At 35.3% G+C, this 16,758-nt stretch overlaps 1 protein-coding gene across 1 annotated transcript in view; it reads left to right on the plus strand.

Annotated features, from left to right (window-relative positions):
- The window catches only part of USH2A (usherin), a 373,434-nt gene that overhangs the window by 34,985 nt on the left and 321,691 nt on the right, over window positions 1-16,758 (plus strand). Inside the window, exons 6-10 of the mRNA XM_059841048.1 lie at window positions 753-937; window positions 3,962-4,183; window positions 5,489-5,582; window positions 12,557-12,752; window positions 13,528-13,658. Of these exons, the coding sequence (XP_059697031.1) occupies window positions 753-937; window positions 3,962-4,183; window positions 5,489-5,582; window positions 12,557-12,752; window positions 13,528-13,658 (828 nt within the window). The remainder of the gene's footprint in view (window positions 1-752; window positions 938-3,961; window positions 4,184-5,488; window positions 5,583-12,556; window positions 12,753-13,527; window positions 13,659-16,758) is intronic.

The following is a 16,758-nucleotide window of genomic DNA, read 5'->3' on the forward strand; positions in this document are numbered from 1 at the left end:
GTGTAGTTATTGAAGAGGCTATATTGGTCCTAACCCTCCAATAGGCTCTTGAAGAATGTCAGGATGTCTTAGAAAGAGAGACATATCAGAAGTGGGGCTGCATTCACAATAGGGAATTCACCAAATTTCTGTATATTCTTTCTGGGCTATTCTTTTTCAGTTAATGGTGAGTAGGGAAAGAATATGATGACAGGCTTTGGCTACATATGTAAACACTAGTCGTTTAGTTAAAAGTGATTTCAAATGAATGTGAGATTCTTGACTTTTGCTTATTTGATACACACACTTCTGCTTAAGCAGTATGCTGAGGGGAGTGCTATTTGAAACAACACAGGTATTTGATGAGATTCTGAGCTAAAAATATGGAGAAATTAAAAGAAAAACTTCTGTCAGACAAACAACTCATCAAATGTTTGGCAACACAAAGTTACATCTTTCATTTTTACCAAAATAACATGGTTGTAACAAATCGTGGACCTGAATTTGCAGTGCTTTTTCAAACAGTCTTTGAGAAAAAGTGAAGTTCTGATGCAGTAGTTTAGTACCAAAGAGCTTGTTCAACAAAAAAGATTCTCTCTGGCTTTAGTTAGGAATATGAAGTATGGCTACTTCTGTCTATGAGTGTAGTATAGTATATACTACATTCATAGACAGAGTGAGTGTTTAGTTACATTAAAAAAAAAGGTTTAAAATCTCATTGTTTTACAACTTAGCCATTAATATCAGTTCATAAATTTGTTATCTTCTTGTAGGTATTCTATATTATACTGCAGTTCTTTAGTCCACACCCTGAAGCAATAAAAATTGAGAGGAAAAAAAGAGATGATCTAGAATGGGAAGACTGGCAATATTTTGCTAGAAATTGCAGTATATTTGAAATGGAGAACAATGGATCTCTGGAAAAACCAGATTCTGTCAACTGTCTCCAGATGCATAGGTATGAGTGGATATTATTTGCATAATACAGATGGTTTGAACAGATAACACCCTGACACGATTCACTGCTATATCCCAATGAGATAGAATCTTTTAATTTGGTACACTCATTTGTTATGGACTGCTGAATGTATCAAAGATCCTAAACATGACCTTTCAACTCAAAATTGCCAAAAAGTCTTCTGTAATTTTTATCAGATTTTAATAATTTATGAGTCTGACTCAATTGATTCCTCCATTATTTCTGAGGCAGAGTTTCAAAATGTTACGTGTTAGTGTTTTGATGGCTATTGTCAGTACAATTGCAGAACACTGAGAGGATAAGTGGAGGAAGGTACTAATGTAACGTTGTTCTAAACAGTCTAGTGAATGTCAAAGTCTACCTTCTGATCTCTGGGAGGGCAACTTGTTTTGAAGCTTAGGAAAGAGGCCAGACTGAAGTACAAAAGCCAGTCATTCAGCCCTGCTAGTGTTATGCAACACAAGTTAGAAAGGAGTTGAAAAGAGTATCTTGAGGCTTTCTCATCTTTCTAAGAAAGAAGTGATATAAAACTGTGGGAAGAGGGGCAAGAAGGATTATTACAGTTTAGAAATACATTGCAAGCCCTTTTACTGTCAATTAACATGTGAAATTGAAAGCTATATAATATATAAAATATGCATGTAATAAATATAGTGTATAATGTATATAATAGTTAATATGTTACCATACTGCACACACATATCCATGTACGTACACACACACATATATATAACTGAACTTTTGCCACTGCATACGTTCAACTGCATTATCTCTTGCCTGAGTTCAGATGCCAGTCAGTATTAAACTTGTTTAGTACTTGGCTGGAAGTCAGTGAGAAAATACTTTTCCAGGTGCTATAGGTACTTTGCCTTTTTTTTTTCCCACTTTTTCTACCTTTCTAAGACTTTTCAGCTGTCAGCATCTTTGTCTATTCTCCAGGAGTTCAGTATTCTGAAGAGAGGAGCATAAGGTCATTTGAGTTACACCACTCTTCTGAAAAGGAATCTGAGCTTTATTGATGATCTTTGAAGCAGAGGGTAGAGGAGAAGGGAAACATCTTAAATAAGACAAATGTTTTTTGGATAAATAAGTGAGGTGTAGTACCTTTTTCAGCCCCAGAATATGTATTTGTATAATTTTAAAAGAGACGATGAGTTAAATATGGACTGTTTCCATAAATGTTTTTTCTAAGCAGCACAGTTTCTCCCCTTCAATTAAAATGTAGAGGATGATAGGAAATGAAACAAATGAATAATTTTTGGGTACAGCTGATGTACAGAAAGCTTTAAGTTATAAGACATATATTGGTGAATATTCTGTGTGCTCAAAGAGGAGCTGCTGTTGAAAAAAAGCTCCAAATTTATGTCAGCAGTGTAAGAGAGTCCCTGGAGAATTTTATTGTAAAACAAAACTTGTTTCTCTCTCTTTCTTTCATACCCACAAACATGTACCTGCCAAGACATGTCCAGATTGTCTGTCCAGGTTTTAGACACCAGTGTCCTTGTGTCCTAGTGGCCTATCCAGGATTTCCTGGATTTACATGGAAGACAAATGACCTTGGTTTTGAAATCCCTACGGTAACTTGATGGTGATCACATGCTAGTACTGAATGGACTCTCTTTTGTGTCCTTTAGGAAATGAAAGTGATAAGGTTTTTGTTTCTCCATCTTGTACCACCTATGTAAGTTAGGAGTTGTTCACTGTCCTTTATCCCCCTATCAGAGGCTTCAGTCTTTGCTTAGTCTGAATATTGGCAGCCCCTTATTTTAGAATCTCCTTTGTTTTTCTGAGAAAGTGCATGTAGATGCCCTAAAATCTTGATGACCTGCTTATCTAGTTGCCATCAGCCTTACAGTCTTTCTGCTGTTCCTTCTGATGCTTCCATACCAACATGGTGTTGTTTATCTGCCATTTGGACCTGTCTAAACATTTTCATTACAGTTCTATATGACATAGAAGAAATATACTTTGTATAGTTTTCTGCAGAGGGAAAGAGAAGGCATAATCACCCAGAGAAACAGATATATTTCACCGAGATTTTTGTGAAGCACTGACCTGGATTAGGAGCACGGGAAATTCAAAGATTATTCACGAACACAGAAGAGCTTGACTCAGCAGACCTAGCCCAACTAGAAATCTCATCTTTCAAAAACTGACATATTTTCAAGTGACATTTTTTGAGTGTTGCATGTCAGGTGCCAGGTGATAATGTGGGATACCTATTTTTAATGATCCCATGTAGGTGTGCAAGTAAGCAGACATTATTTTCTCTTCCAGAGGCTAAACTCTGACAACGTGACATGAGGTGTGCAAAGTGTACTTTGTATCTACTTGTTTACTTAGTGTTACTTGAATTCTCAGGATTGTCCTCCCCTTTCCTGGGTTTAAATATCCAGTTTTATTCTCAATCTTACTGCTTTCCATTACATTGTCTTGCCCTTCATTTGCTGGGAGATAGCAGGTGTTTCTAACTCTGCTCTCTCAGAGAAGCAGATGATATGGTGCTGTGACTCTGCAATTCAAAGTATAACAATTGTTTCTGTATGTTTTTTTAATGTGTTTAGCAGGTGTATTACTAGCAATGTAAGTCTATTAATTATTGTGTTAGTTGTCTGAATGTTTTTCTTATGTGATTCAAGCCTAGTTTGTGTTTCTCGAGGACAGTGTGTTAAACCTCTTGAAAATGTGTGCAGGTGGCACTGTATCAATCACAGTTTAATCATGTTTTGAAGTTGCCTGGTAAAGGCTTTACTTTTAATTGGAAATTTTGGATCTGGCGAAGAGCATGGTAGTTTAGAATGAAACAGACATATAGAGGACATTTATTTTCCCTGTCTTGAATTCTGGTGACTGGGAATCCACTGACATAAGAATTTTTACTCCGAAAGCATGAAAACACCATTTACAGTTGAGATCCTCTCTGAGAAACAGTATGTTAGGGGCTAGAATTTGTAAAATATTACATATTTTGAGTTTAATTTGTTTTCCTCTCTATTTAAACAGCTTCACACCATATTCTCATGGTAATCTAACTTTTAGTGTTCTTACCCCGGAACCAAATCTCCGACCTGGTTACAATGATTTTTATAATACTCCATCTCTTCAAGAATTTGTAAAAGCTACACAAGTGAGGATTCATCTCCGTGGCCAGTATCACACTAGTGAACCTTGGGTAAATTTCAGGCATAGGTACTATGGAGTTAATGAAGTTACAGTCAGTGGAAGGTAAGTGTTACGTGACTCTTCCCACATCCAGCACTGTCTCTGACTGGTACAGCTCTGCATGGCATATAAGGACCTGACAAAAATTTGATCAACTTGTTTTGCTTTTACATGTATGATTGAGAAAGGAATGTGGTCTGAAGCAGTGTATCAAGTTGGAAATGACTGGTGTACTGTTTTGTAAAACTGTTTGCTCACATTTTATTTTACAATTAATTATACTTATTACACAAATCTGTCAAAAGCAATCCTTTCCATGGAATTACCAATGCCTCTAAGCAAAGGCTTATGACTGAGACAATGGCTTGTGCTTTATTTCAGTAACTCTTCCAAGCTATAGATTCCCAGACGTGGCAATTTTAACAGTCAATGCAGAACTCTTTCTTTGTTTTAGTTGGAGTTTCCTTTCAAAATTGGGTAGCTGTCAGTAAAACTGTTGTATTATCTGTGACTGACAACTTTATTGGATATGATAAGTTTGCTGTCTTGTGAAGGGACTAATTATGCCCTGGAAATAATATGCAAATTTGGCAATGAAATAGTTTCCAAGAAGCATATGGTGCAGATTTGTAAGTATCATTATTCCTGAAATTATATTGGTAGCTCTCATTTTGAGAGAAAGCACCCTGTTAGAAGTCTTGCTTACTTAGAAAATTTCCCATCTTATTAATATATTTTAATTATTGATTTAGATGTATTATGATAATTCATTTACTAAAACAGCTTTACCTTGGTGATGATGTAACAGTAAAATCATTTCAGCTGTAGTTTGTAAAGCTGTATCATGCCTCCAGAAGAGCAGCCTTTCAGGTAGAGTGGTAAGGTAATTGAGTATTAATTAAGACCCTATACAGATTTTATTTTAGTAAGAAATGGAAATTTTAATGGAGATAAAATGGGGTAAAATTCAAAATTATTCCTGATGTGGTTAAGATTGCTTGAAAAACTAGAGCTGCCCTGGAAGTTTTAATATTTATGAATAATTGTAATTTATTTAATAAAAACTTACATATTAATGTTACATACTGAAATACACTTTTCATTACATATCATATAAGGCAAGAGTAACTCTACTACATGCTGGTTTTTACTTTTTTGAAAAGCAATTGTTGATGCTAAACTATATTGAGTGAAGTAATCTTTTGTAGTTTACTGGACCTAAGAACATTCTCTTTGGTCACATTTATTTGTTCTTAATAAAGAACCAGACTATGTAATACACAAAGTTGACTTTGTGACTGTGTAATATGGTTTTGCACAGATGTGTTTTCATGTTCTAACTTTTGACACCACCTATTGTTCTTTCAGGTGTAATTGCCATGGCCATGCTGATGATTGTGACACAGCTATGAAACCATACAGGTGCCTGTGTGTCAAGGAAAGCTATACAGAAGGAAATCATGTGAGTCTCACCCTTGTCTGTCTATGCCACCTATGAACAGCCTCAGCACTGGGATTTCAGTCCTGGGAAGGAGTGTGTATGTGTGTTAGTGTAGGCCTGTCTTTCAAATCTGTGGCAGATTTGTATCAATTAAGGAAAAAGATGTATTCCACTCTCCACCCTCATCAAAAGCCATTCCACCACAGACCATCAGGAGTGTTGTGTTCAGGGATTTCTTATTAGAGATTACGCCACTTTCAAACATTAGATGCAAACCTGAGATTAGACTGTGAGCATCTGATAAAGGCTGTCTCTGCCTGCTGTAGCAACTAGCAAGAGTCCTGTAGGATAAAGGTACTACTCCATGGTAGTTTTAGTCTGCTCCTGTGGACTCCCGACCCATTCAATAGGTGGAAAGCAAGGTTCTGGAGTTCAGCTTTTAATTTAGTTTCATTTGAAAGGAAACAAAGCATTCAAGTGGTCGATAATGCGATCCAAAGCACCACAAATGCAAAATTATAATTTTCATTTTTGATTCTAACAGTTTTATAATTCTTGGCCATGGAAGAACCAAAATGGGTTTCATTACTGTAAGTCATAGTATTCTAGATAAATAGGTGGTATTCTAGATAAATATGTGGAGGAGAGCTCAATGGTATAACTTTTCACTTATTTCATGCAGCCTTTGCTTTTCTTGGAAGCTGTTTGTGTACAGCTTAACAAAAGCAGAACCGTGATGTATGAGTAAAAAAAACTTGCTCAAAGAAAAGATTCCCTAGATTAATTATTTATCTCAAAAGAAAAAATTGGAAAAAAAGTTGAGGTTAAGAAAAAATGAGCTACATCAAAGGAATGAATCTCTCAATCTCACAGAGTTAGATTTCCATTGTTAGTACATCCTTGCTACATTTGTGCCTTTTGGAAGTAGTCTTTCTAAAAATTAAGAAGGTGTTATGTGGAATAGCAACAGCAGTAGCAAAGGGGAGACAAATCACACATCAAAAAAAACCCCAAGCAGTCTGTGCTTGCAGGAACAGAGCGAGGAGAGGTGACCTCAGAGCATTTGATACCGTGCTCATGATTGTGTGAAAGATTCTTGAAAAATTTCATAGGGGTTCTAGGTTTTCCCACTTCTTAAGCAGAAGTGTAGGATATACAGTCTAAATGGGACTTGAACTGAAATTTCAAGTTTTTGGATGGGTCAAATTAGAAAAAAAAATTCAAGCTGACAGTGTCCCTTTAATTAGAACACACATTGTGAAATGTTACTTTGTAAGGATTAATTATAAATATTTAATAAGATCTGGAAGTTCACCAAGCAGTCTTGCAAGACTTATGCTACCTTGTGAAAACAAACCAAATACATTTTAATGATGTATCTGCCTTATCAGATATTTCCTGTCAATGTTAATGGGTTGTTCCACTGAGTGTCACATCTTTGATTTGGCATACATGCATTGTAACTATAATTGAAGTGCTTGAATTAACTGTATTAATTCAGAGTACAATAAGGATGTTGTTTAATATTTTTCTCATTCTTTAATAACGATGTCAGTATCTATTAAATATGGAATAAAATAGCAGTAGTAATAAAATAGAATTAATATTTGGAAATATACTAACACTAACTACTTTGAATTTTATCAAAGATTTACATGAAATCCAAACAGCTGAAAGATTTTAATTTTTTTTTTTTTTTTTTTTTTTGGTAAGGCTAACACTTAAATGCAAAATAAAAGTCCATCCTGATTTTTGACTATCACTGGCAATGATAAAACTCTGTCTGATAAATTTACACCTGTCTCTTTTGCTCCCACCACAGTGAATTAGGAACTGTAAAAATAAAATTATTTCTTTATTTTTATATGTTTTGGGTTTAAGTAAGCATTTGGTAAAGCAAATTTCCAAATATAACTTTTTTGGCTGAGAAAAAGAAAATATTTTTGAGAAGAAATAGCACTATCAGCAACCAGGTTTTTTTTTTACTTAAGTTCTGTATTAGCAGAGTAAGTTACCACAACTGAGAGGCTATAAGAAAATTTTTGGCTTTAGGGTGGGTTTTTTTAATGTCTTTTACTAGAAATCAGAGATCCTTGAAAAGCTTTTTACATATGGCAGAGTATGTCCTTGTCAGATTTACACTTAAAACAGCTAAAATTACTGTCTTGAATTTATCTGGCATATACATCTGGCTAGCTGTTGGGCAGGAAAGCAACACCAGAAATGAAAAATCTGCATAACTATTACAAATAGAAATCTTAGTTTTGGTATTTGCATCACTGTGTTATGAAATCTGACATACCAAATGCATTTTTTTCCCCTGAGTTCCATTTTGGTGAAGAATGATGATGAAATATGTTCCTATGAAATCTGAGATTATAGAAAGAAGGGGTTGCTTAAGAATGATTTGTGGATGTTGAGGGGCCAGATTATGAAAAAAGAGGAAATTAGTCCTCACAAAGCCTGTCTCATTTTCTGAAAAAAGTGTTCAGCTTCTTAATTTATAAATTGTTCTCTAAATGCCTTGGGTCCAGCTTTGGGAGATACCTCTTCCTTTTACAAATGGAAACTGAGGGGCTGAGAGTGGAGTCCAGATTTTGGTAACATTTGTATGCAAAGATTAGCTTTTAGACTAGAGGAAAAGCACATTCAAAAACTTCCCAAGCTGTCACATGATGAGCTGGAAACAGCCGATGAAAGAACAAGACACTCAGGCACGGTTACATTGCAACCTCTGAGCCTCTTTTGAATCAACTGTATAGAACTTAATAAAGAAAGGTAATGGCAGAATATATGGGAATAATTATAGAAATCATAATAGAAAATTTAAAATAAATAAAGCCACTCTGATAAATGCTTGAGAAGATATGAATGAAAGTGAGAGATTGACTGGAAGCAGTAAAGGTTTCAGGTCTTCAGAGTTTTCCATAATGGTTTTAAACATCTGAGGTGTGAAAACTGGATATGGCATATGTTGTTTAATCAAGAATTGAATAAGTAAGGTATTTCATATTGTTACAGAAGAATCTATGTAAACCTTAGTTAAAGGTCAGTCTATATCATGTTGAATGTTGGAATTAATCATAAATAGTACATTAGGAGCTGTAAATATTAACTACAGTACATTCAATAACAGAGTTTTCACTTGCAGAAACAAGTAAGACAGCAAAAAATGCAGTTTTTTGTACGTGGAGCTTTGGGGTGGAACTCCATAAGACACACCTTTCATTTCTATTCTGTCTTCTTTGCTCCCTTGGAGTCACTTAGTGTTCTAATTTTGGTTGTGTTTTGTTTTTTTTTCCCGTCCCCTAGTAAAACCTGGCTTTTAAGTTTTAAAGCTCTTTGATCACTGGGGAGTTGACAAGAGACAGATGTAGTTTATGTGTAGTCTTGGTAGATATTCAAATGCTGTAGTGAGGGTGCTCGTGAAAGCCAGGAGGAAATTAAGTCTGTCTTTAGAGCATGGCAAAGCTATCTGGATAGATATTCCCTAGAAGCCATATTTATTTTCCAAGGAATTGAAATGGAGTGAAAGCATAGTGGATAGATACAGAAGAGGATCTCGTAGGAAGGAAAGAATTGTATATGGTTAATTATCCCATTACAGTCAACACTTAGAGGGCAGCATAAATAAACATGGGTGCTATACATAATAGAGCTTTGCAAAGACAAGTCAGCATTTCAAAATGCTTGAGAAGGTGGCATTCTAGCCTCAGTGTCACTTTATCAGATTTTTAAATTGTGTACTTTTGATAACATACATTACAGAAGCATGTGTGTAAGTACTATAGGTGTGTATGTACATTGTTTATTGCAACTGAGCTTTCAGAGTGGGCTGTAAACTCCTACATGGGTTACAAAAAATAAAAAAGGAATTAAATCCACATAAAATCATATATGTATAAAGAATGCCCCTGAGAGGCAAGCAGCAGGATATTTAAAAAGTGTTGGAATAAAAGGTTCTAGTTAATCATGACTAATTGCAAGTTTTAAAGTATTTTTACTGTTGCTGTCTGAAGTATTTCTTTGGATATTTGTTAACTGTTTCTTCAGAAGTAATGTCCACAGAATTCCTTGGGCCTGAAAATTAACTTGGTGTATAAAGGCTTAGGCTCAAGTCACTGGTGATACCATGAGTATGCTTCAAGTGATATATTTTTCCATTTTTGACATTAGTTATATACAGGATTCTCTGCCGTAAATTTTAGCATAATCGTTTTGTTCTTCCAGTATAAATATTAAGAGAGAAAAAATAGTGCTTATAGTAGTGTGCTTTTAAAATTTTAATAATGATTATAGTAAAAAAAAAACCATCTTGAATGCATTGTTGGAAATCAGTTTTTAATCACAGTTTTAGACTAATGAATTGGGTCGCGTTAGGCTTGGTATTTTGGCCACCTGGCTCCATGTTATGTTTTCTCAGGAAACTTTTCACAGATGGTGAGAAGTTCAGATACTTTATATAAGAAGTTTGTTATTGGCCATAGGGAAAACCATATATTTAAGATGTTTTCTGAACAGCCTAGATGTAACTGAGAATAAGGACATCTGCATGTTTCTGTGGGTTAGTTACAGAGGAATGTTGGTTTTGTTAAGCATTAACATCCTTTTTAAATCTTCTGCTAGGCCTTGTCATGGGCTTTTTGGAATGTACTTATTCATTTTCCATATGGTAGCCAAGAGCCAAACCCCAAATCTCTTGGTTTGCAATTCTCAACTACTATGCTTTGGAAAAATGCAGAGTTTAGATGGTGAATGAAGATCTGAAGATGGCAACGTGTACATCATAGTGTACTAAACGTGAAGGCTCAGCCCTGGAGGTCTGGAAGTTAAATGCAATTCTTAACCTAATAAAGGTGTGACAAACAGCAGGATGATGTGGGGGTACAGTGCCCATTTTTATTGCATGCAGGTGTGACAACTGCTAGAAAAACAAACGTTTCGCACTCATTGCCAGCGTCTGAATGACTGCTTTTTTGCCAAGGAGGTGGTAGATGGGGGAATTCAATGTCTTCTCCCTGGTAACAAGTGAAGAACAAGAGGAAAGAATCTCATATTGGGCTAGAGAAGGTTTAGATTGGATATTAGGAAAAAATTGTTCAGTTCAAAGGATTGCCAGGGAGTGGAACAGGCTACCCAGGGAAAGTGATGGAATCACTGTCCCTGGAAATCTTTAAAAGTGTGTGGGTGTGGCTTTCAGGGACATGGTTTAAGGGTGAACCTGGCAGTGTTGGGTTAGTAGTTGAACTTGATGATCTTTTCCCAAAGATCAGGTGTTTTCCAAAAGGTCCTTTCCAAACCTAGTAATTCTATGATTTTTAAAAGTTTTGTCAAAGTTTTAAAAGTCACACAACAAGAGATGTTTCAAAGAGGCTTCTTGCTATGTAATCAGATGCCATCTTTTTCTCATACTCCTTCATGCCTGTGTGTCATTTAACAATAGGTGCAAGCACAGGTGTGCATAAGTAACTGATCCAAGATTAAATCTGAATTGAGATGATGAATGCTTTCAGCTGCTGTGTGGCTGGCCATGCACAAATGGAAACTCAGGGCTGGCAGGTTGATAGCTATTCCTGCACTGTTTTCCTTTCAAGGAGGACATATTTCCAATAGAAATGCTGGAAGGAGGGAGCTGCATGAGCTGGATAGCTTGGCTGCTAGCTTGTTCCTTTGTTGTGCTTCCCAAGTTGTATCATGCCTGAATGAACCCTCTTGTTTCGTGTTGTTGGGTGCTGTGTAATGCTGATTTTTCTCAATGTGGAGAGAGAGAGGGGATGTGGATGTAAATGAGGGAAGGACTTGAATAAGTTAGGGCTGTGTAACTTGTGAAGAGTTATGGTCAAGGTGTTGCCCTTAGTGCACTTAAAGTGAGATAGTCACAATTAGGCACGAGTTGTTCTGATAAACAAAGGCCTGAGTTCAAGGTCTCAAGTGAAACCCTGCTAATTTTCATCCTGAATACTCCTTTTTTCTCTCACTGTGGTGATTTTGTGTGGTTTTGGTTTGTTTTTACCAGATTAGAAAAAGGTGCTGTTATTATTGCTATCTTACTGCTTACTTTTTATTTAGTGTATTCAAATGAAATTTCAATAGATAAATTCATGTGATTTCATTTTCTCTCCCAAGTATCTTTTGTTATAGTTTGTGACTGGTCTGCAATTGTTGGACTGTCTTAAGCTTATGGTTTTAAATTCAGATTGTTTTACACACAAATTATGCTTTCCCAGTATCAGCTGTGAGTGAAACAGTTTAGATACTTCAATGCAGTTTCATAGTTTTCAGTGTGTAGGTGATATAGACATACTAAAAAGGAACAAATACTTATAATACTACTTGGAATAACAACCATAAAGAAAGATGAGCATGCTTCTCAAAATTAAGAAGGAAGTTACCCAAAAAAGAAAATAGTTGCCCAAATATGTAACAGAAGCAACTTATTTTTAAGCATTTAAATTCCTTCTGAAAGACAGAAATTATGATTGCAATATATTTTGTTTCTTTTGTTTCACTCACAAGGTCAAATGGTAGTAGTACAAACTACAGTTATTACAACGTTAGAAACTACAAGAACACTCATTATTTAAAATGCATCCAAATGGATGGATTAGGTGAATGTCTTCTGTGCCATAAACATAGCAAGCACCATTTTGTATCTTTAAAGGTTTAAGTGAATTGGAATCTCAGGACATTAGCCTGTGTTGAGTATCAAAATTCTTAAAATGTTGTTCTTCTGCTCACTTTCTTTGGTTTTGCTCATTTTATTTGGTTTTTAAAATAACTTTAAAATGTTAAAATAATAATTAAAATGTTTGATTTGTTATTTCCCTTTGTGCTTTCTCACTTTTTTCCCCCCAAACAAAATATTATTAACATATAAATTGGGGAAAACACATAGACAAAAATATGAACATAGAGATTATATTAGTAAACTTGTGAGGTGAAGAAATATTCATGTCTAAAGAGCAGCATTTTCTTTTATTTCTGATTCATTTCAGTGTGATCGCTGTTTGCCATTGTACAATGACAAGCCTTTCCGTCCAGGTGACCAAGTTCATGCCTATAATTGCAAACCATGTCAGTGTTATGGCCATGCAGAAAGCTGCCACTATCACTTAGCAATGGATCCTTTTCCTCAGGAACACCACCGAGGTGGTGGTGGAGTTTGTGATGACTGTCAGCACAACACAACTGGTAAGTCAAAGAGAATGGACTATTTATTTTACAGTTCCTTTTTGACTAAGTCTTGTGTCAGCTGGAATTAGTAATGCTCTGTGTCTAACAGTCCAATAAATTCTCATGTATATGTATTTTTAGATTACTCAGATCGTGCAGTAACAACAGTGGTGTCAACTCTTAAGCCATGGGAAAATACTGTAAAATTTAATCCAATCTTGTATAAAAACTTTCATGCAAAACACATTCAAATGAATAATTAAAATATATGGTTTCAAGGCTATTCCCATTACATGTGCTAGAGCACTTAAATTCAAAATAGAATCTTATTGGACCAGTTTAACAGACAATATCTAAAAAGGTTGTCAGATTTCTCTCTAATATCAGTTTCTTGCTTATTGAATGAATCTCTTTATTCAATGTAGGTAATACATTTGAATACTTTAAAAATTCTATTTCAGTTTTCTTGGCTTTATCTAGTAAAGATAAAAAAGAAAAGTTTTCAGGTTCAATTTTTCAAAAAAAAAAGTATAGGCATTTGCATGCCACAGCTTTTATATAAGTGTGGTATTATATAACAGATGGAAGTTTAATGGAGTAAAACATAGTTTGTAACAGGTTCATTGTTTCATATGCTCTGGATCACTAAATTGGCAGGTAGAGATGAAAGGTGCATTAAAATGGACGTCCTGAAAATTATAGAATTCTCTCAAAGGAATAGTCTTTAATTTTGAATTATACAGCTAATTTTAATGAATTGGAAGCCATAATGCATAACCTTTCTTTCATGCAGGAAGGAACTGTGAGCTGTGCAAGGATTTCCATTACAGACAAGCAGGTGCAAATCTTTCAGCCACTGATGTTTGCAAACCCTGCGACTGTAACGCAACAGGCACCAAAAATAAGAGCCGCCTGTGTGACAAAGTAAGTAGCCTGAACAGACAAAAAGGAGAAAATGTTTCAATCAGCTGGGTAGACAACCATAAGATTTTACAAAGTATATTCAGATGGTAACTAGTCTATATTAAAAAAATGCTGAAGTCCAGCCTTTTTGAAATGATAATTGGGTAGACAACCATAAGATTTTACAAAGTATATTCAGATGGTAACTAGTCTATATTAAAAAAATGCTGAAGTCCAGCCTTTTTGAGATGATAATTGATGTGCATCAGACATTTGAAAGCTGAGAAAACAGAGAGGAATTTGAGATGTACTGCTGAAGACTTACTCATCTAGATCAACAACAGACATAAAATGTCTTGTATGAATAGTAGTTTTGGGAGGCTACCTCTGCATTCAGTAATGTTAAAGCATCTAGGTTTGGAGTGTGTTTGATGGTCTTGGTACTGTCTTAAAGTTTCTAAAAGGTTTCAAAAATTCAGGAAATAAGCCGAACCTGAAATGGAACTAAAATTAAGCTACTTTTCCCTATAATAAGACAAGGATTGATCTCCCTTTTAATTTATGAAGTCCATTAAAAATAAAAGAAACCCACAAAGTGATGCTAAGAAGAGAACACTGTCAGCTATGCTTTTAAAGTCAATGGACCTCATTGTCATGCAAGCTGTCTAGTCCAATAATAAATCTATCTGTAACTTTTAAAACATGCATGTTGGAAAAAAACCCAGGAAAAGTGATTAAAATCTTGAACATATACTAAAGATATATTGTGATTCGTGTTCTATTCACACATGTCCTGTCCATTGCCAAAATCTAAATTTTTTTAAGGAATAGGGAAGAAATAATTGTTTAGAAATTTATTGTAGAGGTAGATCTTATTCTGTGGGTGAATGAGATGGAACTTCTTCAGCTTGTTGCTGTGATAGAACTTCTTCAGCTTGTTGCCACTTTTCCTACCTCTTCTTTTTTCCACACTTCTATTTGTAAAGTAATCTCTGGCTTTTTTCATCATATGTCTCTTGTCACTGAATTTTATTTAACAGTGAACTCTTGTGGATCCTGTTGTATTTTCATCCTCAGTTACCATCGTAGATGTACAGATATGTGCCCAGTTTGGTTCAGTGCACCTCACAGGACTCATGCATGGGTACATATTCTGTGTGACATGCAAATATAGCAAAATATGTTTTTTAAAATAGTCTGCTGTATTATAAAGATAAATTATTTTATAATTTTCAGTCTTTTGAAGTAACACACTCTGCCAGTAACACAGAAGTGGGGGGAAAAAAAAAAAGGTTGCAAAACAGAGGTGTCATGTTAGGATTATTTTTCAAGACATAGGAGGAATGAAAGCAAATGTTAATTTATGTATCCAGTGTTTGTGGTGAAATGTTAACCTGAATCAGCTTTAACTGTGATTAATAATCAGAGCAACAGTAGTTTACAGAAATCAGTGCTTTATATTTAAAATATATAAGACTGTTGATGATACCTGACTATGAAAGTATGAACAGGGAGATAAAATGGGAAAAATGAGGGAGACTGTATTGCTCAATAAAGCATCAATTGCAGTAGAAGCAGAACAGGGAAATATGATTGAGAGGCATTAAAGAATAGATTAATAAGGCTGGGGACTAAAGGCTGAAATGAATTACATGAAATAGGAAGGCATCATTGGAGGAAGTGTTTCCAAATTTGACCTGTGGAAGATGGAATCATAAGGAATAAGGACCCTACTCATGAAAATTAATTGTCACATCATATTGATAATTTTCAAGGAAATTTGCCAAAAATGGGACAGAATACACTTTTACTGCATAAATCATCACTTTCTTCAGATCATCAACATTTTTTTCTTTTTGCGAAGTGCCACTTTAGTCACTAAGTTCCAAGAGGTACAGAGTTCCAAAATTAATCCATTGAATCACGAAACAATCTCATCTCTTGAATCACACAGAAAGAACATTCACTCATCAAATGAAATATTATTCATGCTGATGGTTTGCAAGATGTGTAGAAGAGCTGACTGCAACACAGTTGCTCCCATCTCAGTTCTTTGGACTGATCATGAAAACTTTATGCCTCTTCTGATACCTCTGCACTCTGCCCTTGGTGCGAAATGCATGTAGGTATAGAGAATTTCTCCCTTGCAGCATTTCTCACTTTCCATACCTCTGAAGATCGTGTCCACTTACAGACCAGGGTAGACTTTGTATTTTAAAATACAGGCTTTGTATTTTAAAGTGCAAACTATCATAGTAAAACCTCAAAATTGTGACTTTATGGCTTATAGTAACAGCTGGAATTTTCGGAGTAGTGTAACAGTGCACCCACAAGCAGTTTGTTAGGTATTTTTGCAGAGTGAGGTTTTCCTTTGAGACTGGTGAGTACAAGTGAGAATTGCTGCAGCCTGATAAAATTTGTCCACTTCTGAGCTGGTTATTGATGTTTAGTCATTGTAGAAAAGATAGTTGCATTGTCTTTGTGAGCATTTGTCATGAAATATTTCAAACAATCAGAAAGTCCAGATGAACTGTTAGAGATGCTTGAGCCATAGGAGAGTGAAAGAATTGGCTGCCTTACTACTTTTTCCCTAACAATTCACACTTGAGAAAGTTCTACCAGAATACTGCTGATGTGATCATTCTTGCTCTAGTTGGAGATTAATATTTTCTGGCTGTCATACCAAAATCCTTTACTCATTTTCCTGTGCTGCTTTTTACCCAGACTGCTCTACAAATGCTTACGTATTCTATCAGGCATGGCAGCTTGTGGTCCTTTTGTGATTCTGTTATAGTATGTCATATATAATGCTGGGGAAAAAAGCACTCTTTTCCTGGGTATTTCTTATTAGAGAAACCTGAAAGGGCTGCTAATGCCTTTACCTAGTCTTTGGAAGTAACATTCTGGTCTCAGTGAATTTAGTTATCTTTAGTTATCTCACTCAGCTTTTGCTGATTTTTAAAAATTTACCCTTAACACCCAAATAAATATGTATCATGTACTTGTTGTTGTGAGGAAATTGTGTTTTACTGCAGAGGATATTGTTCAGAGTTCTAAAGACTTGATTTTCTTAAGGCGGCAGATGTATTGTCTCATCTTACAAGAAAACTGTAAGGCAAGA

Source organism: Haemorhous mexicanus, chromosome 3 (genome assembly GCF_027477595.1).
Source record: "Haemorhous mexicanus isolate bHaeMex1 chromosome 3, bHaeMex1.pri, whole genome shotgun sequence".
Lineage (NCBI taxonomy): Eukaryota > Metazoa > Chordata > Aves > Passeriformes > Fringillidae > Haemorhous > Haemorhous mexicanus.